The following is an 8,570-nucleotide window of genomic DNA, read 5'->3' on the forward strand; positions in this document are numbered from 1 at the left end:
TATTTTGTTGTGCTTAAACGCACACAGGCAATCTTTAGGCTCAGGTTTCAAAACACGCATTTCCCTGTCAAAAGCGCGAGTAACCAAATCCGCTGGAGCCACTTTGTTACCTCCTGTCCTGATCTTTTAGCATTGCAGTCTACTTCAGGTCCTTTTCCATTGCTTCAAAGTGTGAGCCTCCCACTGTCGCTGGTTTCCCTGGTGGACATGCTTTAATAAAGCCCCAGAGTTTAAAGTGTGTAGGCAGAGAAGCTGGGAATGGAAAAAGGCGGTCGCCATCTCCACGTGTTCACGCTCTAACTCTGTCACATGTATGCAGAAAGGGACGCAGAAAAACTCTGCTCATTAACTTAAGAGCAGAATATCAGCCACTACGCACACACACACACACACACAGTGATTATGTCATCACCCCGTGCTGTCCTCTACTCAGCTGTAGTATCTCTCCATTCATGAAGTGAAACTGTTGCCGAGGCTCCTCCGCTGCACTCTTTCTGTCTGGGATGGAGGCTGTGGCTCTTTTCTCTTTTGCAGCGTCAGAAGCAGACGAGATCAGTTTTCACAAAGGTGATATCATCAAGGTAAGTAGGTCTTTTAATGCGTTGAGAAATGTTTTGTTTTGTATGTCGACGCAGAGTAATTGTGCGTGTGCATGTGTGTTATAGGTGACAGAAATGGAGGAGGATTCTTGCTGGGTGACAGCAGAGATCCAGGGGAAGCGTGGCTACGTGCCCGGGAACTACATTTCCCTCCTTCCACACCTGTAAAAAGAACTATTTTGTCCACTTGTGCTGCATGAGTAACTCTTATCAGGCTTCATTGTGTAGTCAGACTGTTTTCTTGTGATTGGATTGTATCATTTTAAGGAGTTTTAGAGGCCTAAAGATAAAAAAGCAACAATTTAGGATGTCATCATTTGTGCTTTATTCCTTTTGTGAGCTAATGGGGGAAACACTGCCTTACATAACTGATTTGAATACTGCTTTAATTGTCTTTTAAATGCCAAGAGAAGTGTGTGAGAAGTGTGTGCTGTTGTGTGCTCTGGTAGGTGGTTTGCAGGACCGGTGTCAAGACTTGAGGCTGAACAGCGTCTGCGTTGGCAGGACACTGGAGTGTTCCTGGTGAGGGAGAGTGAATCAGCTCCGGGAGAGTTTTCCCTCTCTGTTAGGTCAGTGAATGCACCACAAACACACACAAAAACAAGAACGTCAGCTCCAGTTGGGATGAAAGAATGTGCTTAAATCTGTCCATGTGCTTAAATCTGTCCATTTCCATGTTCATTTCTCATGGGCTCACTCTGCTGTCCTGCTTAAATAACCCATTCATCCACCGGTTATATCAAACTCCATCTTTATGATCAACGACTGTTCAAAGCTGGGGCTGAACTCAAACCACACATGCTGCGTGAAACACACACACTCCCCCACGCACACATCCTTGCAGCGTGTCCCTGCGGTATTAAGTGTGCTGTTGGATGTTTGTTTTCCATCCCACTGACTAAATGAGCACATTAAAGCGTCCACGTGTCTCTGAGCGTGTGTCAGGGTCGGCACATAGGAGAGCCAGACTATTTAAATTGCTTTATGAGAACCGGTTGAACTAAAAATATCACAGCAGCACAGACAGAGCACAGAGAGGAGGAGGAGGGGGCGGTGCAATCTGGGTCACCAAAGTGACGTGGGACACATTTAATCACTAAGGGTAAATTGAATGTGTTCAATAATCGGGCCATTGCGTAACAACAGACAGTCTTTAATTAAACACAGGTACATTATGTAATGGACACATGCCACAGACGGGCACGTACACAATATGCTCATGTTAACCTTTTAAGGCGTAACATCTGTCTACCTGCGAGGTTTACGAGAGATGAGAGGTGTACAGAAACAAAACAATGTGATGCTAAAGTCGATCAGCAGAGGGCGATAAAGATTCACGAAGAATGGCTGTGTAGTCTGTGCCCAGTCTTGTTTTTATTATCATGGAAAACACATTACAATACATTCCAGGACAAACCAGGAGTTTTACAACATGGGCCACATACGCTCAGTTTCATCTTAAGTGGGTTGGAGCGGTAAAGCTAACGCACAGTAACTCATTTAAAAGATTTTCAATGTAAAGAAGGTAAACTACAGTTTGATTGCCAGAGATGTCTTCAGAAACAATACTTCTGCTTTTTATCATTACAAAGAAATACTGCTGTAGTAAATTAAAAAAAAAAAACTGTCAGCAGGGTCATTGGGCTCAGACTGTAAAGGAAATAAAGAAATGAAGGACTTCGTTTATTTGCTGTGACAGAAATCATCTGTGAATTGAGTGTAGCATTATTCATTTGTAAAAAGAAACTTATTTTGTAAACAGGGATTATGAAGGGATTTTTCCTGTTTTTAAACTGAATATTAACAATAAAAAAAGGAAATTTCCTTGCAGTTAATGGTTTATCTGTTACTGGTGGATAACAGCCCATTGGTTGTGTCTTTGACAGTAAAGAAGCTAAAACAAACAAAAATACTAGGATATTCATATCGATATTGAACCGTTCGATACAGTGCTTTCGGTTCGGTACGCATATGTATCGAACAATACAACATTTGTAATTTATTTTATCAACTTTCCTTCTGACGATGCTGTCTGTGTTGAGCGCTCAGTGAATCTGCGTTCGACTACTCCGCCTAGGCTGCACTGTCGAGCGCAGATCCACTGAGCGCTCAACACAGACAGCATAGTCAGAAGGAAGAGCGCAGGGCACCTCCCCCACTCTCATTCAGATCTGGCGTTTGGAATTATTTTGGTTTTCATGTGACGTATGACCCTGAAGGTAAGCGAGTCATGGACTAAAGTAAAACAGTATGTTGGATGTGCCATGCAATGCTCAATTACATGGGTGGGAACTAGTGTGTTAGCGTAGTTAGCTCGTTAACGTGTTGGCCGTCTAGCCCCATGCACGGGGCGATCGGCGGTAGCTCGTTAACGGAGATTTGCCGTGTTGTGGTGTTAAGGTCATTTCAACGAGATTAACCTGAAAGCACTAGTGGGAACACGACGAATATGACTGCACATTTACGCCGACATCATCCTAGTGCAAAGACAAGTGGAAGCAGACAAAAAAAAGCAAGCATGCTACTAACTTTAGCCGAGTCATTTAGACAGCTGTTAGCACATGATTCTCCTTATGCTGCTGAGAATATAGCCCAGAAGAAGCAGATAGTATAGCTTTTATTTTGGAAAGAGACATTTCTCTGTAATAAACTCTCTTTTCCAAAGATGAGTGATTCCTCAATCAGATACAGGGCTCGCAATATCGCTAGCCTGACATCCTGGGGCTAGCGATTTTTTCAGTCGGGCTACCAAAATCTATCTCTGCCCTGCCCGTCGGGCTATTGTAGGAAGGAAAAATATATGTCAATGCTTTCGCATTCTTTCAGAAATGTAGCTGGGTAATTATGTCATTGGCATCGGTGAGCCACTGTCAATATGTGACATATTGAAATCGCGTTTGAATTTGCGCTTGTTTTTTTGCTTTCACTTTGCAATCGTGCGAACTGTGTATAGAGAGCGACAGCACTGATCTGTGAGTGATGATAATTTGTGCACCAATTCCTCTGACATCGTCTTATTAATCGTTAGCTTACTATGCAAACATGACAAGTGAAATCTCCCGCAGCAAGCTTAAACATGTGAGAGGTTGATCGCGCAGAGAATCGCTGAGCTTATGTGAGTGAGTGTGTAAAAGCATTTCAGTTCTGCTGAGCCGAACAAGACAGGTCAGGGTGAAGAAGTGACAGCCAAAGAAAAGCTTACCACAAAACGGAGAAGTTATGACAAATCAGACTATAAGGCAAAAAGAAAGTGCAGCTTTATGGTTTCATGGACAAAATAATTTCTGTGGCTGCAATATGACAAGCTAAATAACCAGGGGTGCACATAAGTGGTCCGCAGGTGCGCATTCGCTGTCAAAATAAAAAACACGCACAAGGGTTAGGGTTAAATTTAAAAACTGTACTTTTTAGTTAAAATATATATTTATAATTTTAATAAATGACAAATTAAAAATGCATGAACATTTTTTTTGTATCGAAAAAATATCGAACCGTGAATTTTGTGTATCGTTGCACCCCTAAAAAATACAGTTGAACGTTCAGAATTTATTAACTTTGAAATGTCCACATTTTCCAAAACTTTTGCCGCATGTTTGACACCCCTGACCTCTGACCCTTACAGAACTGTCTGTAGGCTTGTTATCATTCTGTAACACGCGCTGAGTGAGAGTTCGGATTCCCAGCAGATGGAGCTGTTAACGGGGAAATCCGTTATCTGCACTGCTGAGACACATGTTAAAAACATTTCAGCTTGGGCGCGTTTCTCATAAACACTATTCATAAATATGATAATAATATTTGGGAGTGGGACAGCGGTGTGGTGGTTAGCACCATTTCCTCACAGCAGGCAGATCCTGGGTTTAACTCTAGTCCAAGGCCTTCTGTGTGGATTTTGCATGCTCAGTGTCTGAGTGGGTTCTCTGCAGGTGTGGCTTCCTCCCACAGTCGTCGGGTTAATCGGTGATTCTAAATCAGCTGTATGTGTGAATGGTTGCCTGTCTCAATATGTGTTAGCAACCTGTCTAGGCCGTACCCTTCCTCTCGCCCCACGAACGCTGGGATAGGCTCCAGCCACGACTGCGACCCTGAATTGGCTAAGTGGAAGAGAATGGACGGTCCCATCGTGTTTTGTACCAGGATCTTGGTACTGTACTATCCATGTACAAAAGTGCCATAATCAATATTATATAAATCACACCTGTGCCTATCCTGCAACATCATGTCAAAATGGGCCTCTTGCTCCTGTCAGTGAAAAACTCCTCATAGCAAAAACTTTTGAAACTATTTGTTGTTGTTGGTTAAACAGTTCCAGGAACATCTCATAAAACTAAAAATAATAGATTACCTTTTTTTTCATTTCACAAAACATTTTGCTGAAAGGTCCCTAAATTTATCAGTTATGCCTGTGTAAGATCATCACAACAGTAAATCCATTGTTTCCATTGCATAGTCTAATTAAGACTTAGTTATCTGCATGTGTGTGTGTGTCTGTGTGTGTTCCTGTCTAGCTATCTTTGTGAGGACCCAAAGCTGCATTCTACTATACTTGTGAGAACCAACAGTCACTTGTGAGGACACACAACCCGGTCCTCACAAATGTGAAGACATTTAAAGGCATTTTTGAGGCTCAAAATGTGGTTTTAGTGTCAGGGTTACAATTAGGTTATGGTTAGGTTTAGGGTAAGGGTTAGGCATTCATTTTTAATGGTTAGGGTTAGGGGCCAGGGAAAGCATTATGTCAATGAAGGTCCTCACTAAGATAGCTGAACGGCATTGTGTGTGTGTGTGTGTGTTGGCGGGTCTGACATCTAAGTTACACACAACAGAAATGCAGTAGTATATGTAGTATAAGGTGCATGGTTGAAACTGAAAAGATATCTCAGTCTGTCAATGATTACACATCTAAAACGTCACAAAGGCAGTTACTCCCCACAAAACAGATAACACAACAAAAGAGATTATGTGAAGTGAGAGTGTGTTGGTCAAAGCTACAGTTCAAATGTAATAAGGTTTCATAGTGGAGATGGAAATGTGTTCCCTAAATAAAGTACTTACCCTTCTTTGTAATCCGTGAAGTCGACCTGAGAAAACACAGTGTGTTTCCCAGCAAGAGAGAGAAGGAGGGTTGAAATATGTATTATATTTTTTTTCATTATATATTAATGTTCAGCTGCAAAAATAATTTTACACAAGTCTTTGTTGTTTGATTAATCCATCTTTTCCTTTAACAATTTCTGTTGTTAATACTAAACTAAGAATAGAACAGGACATATTAGGAAAAAACAGCCAAACAGCACAGACCAAAGAAAAATAGAAAGAGAGGGAGAGGTTGGTTAAGATATCAGGACAGGTAGATACTGGGAAAGGTGAATGACTATGACGTGTAGTGTGTGACAAGAGGTGCTGCATGTGTGTACGCCAGTTTTCTTAAACAGAGTTCGAGAGAAAGAGAAAGCGGGAAGAAAGAAAGAAATTTAAGTTAATGAGCAACAGTCATGATAAGAAGCATCAGGAATATTAATCATCTTTCTCCTCATGTTCATCATCATCGTGATCATCATCACTACCGCTTTCAACACAAACTCATCATCATCTTTATTGTCATTTATGTGGAGATTTATAAGTGTAAAGGTCATATGTTTATATATGGTAGGAATTATGCTGAGCCATGTTTTTAATCGAGGGTTTCCTGGGTTTGAAAGTTGCCATGGTTGCATTGCTGTGCTGTTTGAATCACAGTTGAAGTTTAACCCAGTGCATGACGTCCATCAGAACTCTTATTGGGCAGTCAGCAGGCAATAGATCCGAGTGTTGTGCGTCTTTTAAGTCGAGATAAAAGTACCCCAGTGACTGTGATGGGACACGTTATAAAACAAATACAAATAATAACATTTGAAAAATAATTGTTTTTGACTAAATTATGGGGTCTATGTTTGAATCTTCCTGATGAAATAGTGAAATAGTGTTAATAACAGCTTGCCTAGTCATTTCATGGCCTCACCTTTCACGGTTGCTCTGTGCAGGTTAATGTGGCTGCTCACACAAAGACATTTGAAAATGATGGAGTGTGATTTTAGTTGGTGGTGTGACTGAGGGAGTTCCCGAACAAAGAATGAGGACGCACATGCTTGTCTTCCTTCTCATCAGCTCTCTCGTTTTCCATGTTCACCACTCTTATCTTGCAGCTATGGCGACAGGGTGGAGCATTTCCGCGTCCTGGAGGGCGGCGGTCAGTACTGCATCTGGGAGGAGTCGTTCTGTTCCCTCAACCAGTTGGTGGATTTCTACAGAACTCACAGCATTGCTGTGGAGAAGGTGGTCTGCCTCAAAGATCCTCCCTCATCCCCTCAGCTGTTGTCGCACTTGGCGCGTAACCCCTATCCTAACCCTTACAAAAGCACCTCTCAGGAGTCCATCCCCTCGGGCCGTCTCTACTCTAACCCCTCTCACCCGGAGGGAAATACATCATCGCGTCTGCTGAAACCAGTTGTGGAGGTATGACACACCACCTCGACGCGTCTCTGTTTCTCATAAACGACTCGTGCTTCTGTTAAACACGCACCTGTCTGTCTGACTTCCCCGTTTTGGCTCCGTCTTTGTGCAGAAGCCTCGGCTGGCTCACGCCCTCTGCGACTACACCCCCCCTCACACCGCCCACCTCCACTTCCTGCGCGGTGACATCATCGACCTGCTGGACTGCTCGAGCTCCTTGAGCTGGAGGGGTCGCTGCCGAGGCCGGGTGGGGGTCTTTCCACCGGAATACGTGCAGCCGCTGTACCACTGACACCATATCAGGACCGGGGCTGCGTTGCTGACACTTATCGGTCAGCCTGCAGTGACTCACCTTTCTTATCCAGTGACCAATCGCTGAAACGATTAGTCAAATGAGACTGACTGAGCAGATTTCATTACTGATTAAAGACCTATTTCCTGTCATCTTTTCACTATGACCTTTAAATGATAGGTCCTGTCTCTACGATAGCGACTTGTCAATCTCAAGGTTTGCCCGCCCTAAATCATATCGCCTATTTTACTACAAACGGGACCATCATTTATCAAATGAACACCACGCTGTAGACAGCAAGATCTGAAAACGGCAACTGAGACCATGAACCAGTTCAGATCCTGAGGTCATACATCCATGAGCACTGCAGTCATTTTCTCATACAGGCCTGCTGCCCGGCAATGCTGCTGACCATTAGAAAGAATCCAGGTTTAATTCACCTCACCGGCGGCTTCATTTTTCACACCCCAAGGCTGTTTCAATCTTTTATATACAGTCTGTGGTTGAATACAGTTGGATAGGAAGAGATGTCACACACACACTTACACAAAATCACAACAAAAACACACCCTTACGCTCCGGATTACCCTTTGACTGTTAAACTCTACCTAATACCTGCGAGTGTAAGTGGATTCACGTCTATTTAGTTATAAAGAAATGAACCAACGGCCTTTTGTAGGCAGGCTGGAGGACTTCAGTGCAAAATCAGTGTAGCACTTTTCAGGTTTTTGTTGCTTTTTTAAAAAAATAATGTATGCCATTTTAAGTAATAAAGACAAATAGCAAACAATGCTTCTGGTTCCCTCTTCACAGATCTGAGGATTTGCCGCTTTCTGTGTCTGACACCATTATCCTTATTTCCTAAATAACTCTGGAAGTTATTTATATAGCAAAGCTTGGCTGTGCTTCATATTTGTGGGGTAATTTTACAGACTTATCAGTAAAACTAATAACAACTTACAGATAATTTCATCATAAGCCAAATTGTGCCGTTTAATCTGAGTCATTCTGAACGGCTTATACTGAAAATATGAAGTGAAATTTAACTCCATGTTTGCTTTGTATAGCCATCTTATCTTTGCTTGTACCCCCCACCACCACCACCACCACCACCCACCACACCAGTGCTTATTGTACATAAACTACACAGAAGCCGAATAAAGAGTCTGGACACAAACTTCCGTTTT

At 42.6% G+C, this 8,570-nt stretch overlaps 1 protein-coding gene across 1 annotated transcript; it reads left to right on the plus strand.

The window, feature by feature from the left end:
* The first annotated feature begins 260 nt into the window (after window positions 1-260).
* On the plus strand, window positions 261-8,560 carry LOC146572323 (GRB2-related adapter protein-like). The gene is made up of 5 exons (XM_085276364.1): window positions 261-581; window positions 666-763; window positions 1,049-1,168; window positions 6,785-7,094; window positions 7,204-8,560. Exons 1-5 carry the CDS (start codon window positions 504-506, stop codon window positions 7,381-7,383), a joined length of 786 nt encoding a protein of 261 aa, XP_085132490.1. The 5' UTR covers window positions 261-503; the 3' UTR covers window positions 7,384-8,560.
* The last annotated feature ends 10 nt before the right edge of the window (window positions 8,561-8,570 follow it).

Source organism: Mchenga conophoros, linkage group LG6 (assembly GCF_057382185.1).
Source record: "Mchenga conophoros isolate Kocher_MC1m ecotype Shallow Benthic linkage group LG6, M_conophoros_male_GT1.1, whole genome shotgun sequence".
Lineage (NCBI taxonomy): Eukaryota > Metazoa > Chordata > Actinopteri > Cichliformes > Cichlidae > Mchenga > Mchenga conophoros.

Bases quoted from the DNA above. Each gene is read 5' to 3' on its own strand.
- LOC146572323 (XM_085276364.1), top strand. From the start codon at position 504: ATGGAGGCTGTGGCTCTTTTCTCTTTTGCAGCGTCAGAAGCAGACGAG. The intron at 582-665 runs GTAAGTAGGTCT...TGTGTGTTATAG, and splicing joins ACAAAGGTGATATCATCAAG to GTGACAGAAATGGAGGAGGA. The intron at 764-1,048 runs GTAAAAAGAACT...GTGCTCTGGTAG, and splicing joins ATTTCCCTCCTTCCACACCT to GTGGTTTGCAGGACCGGTGT.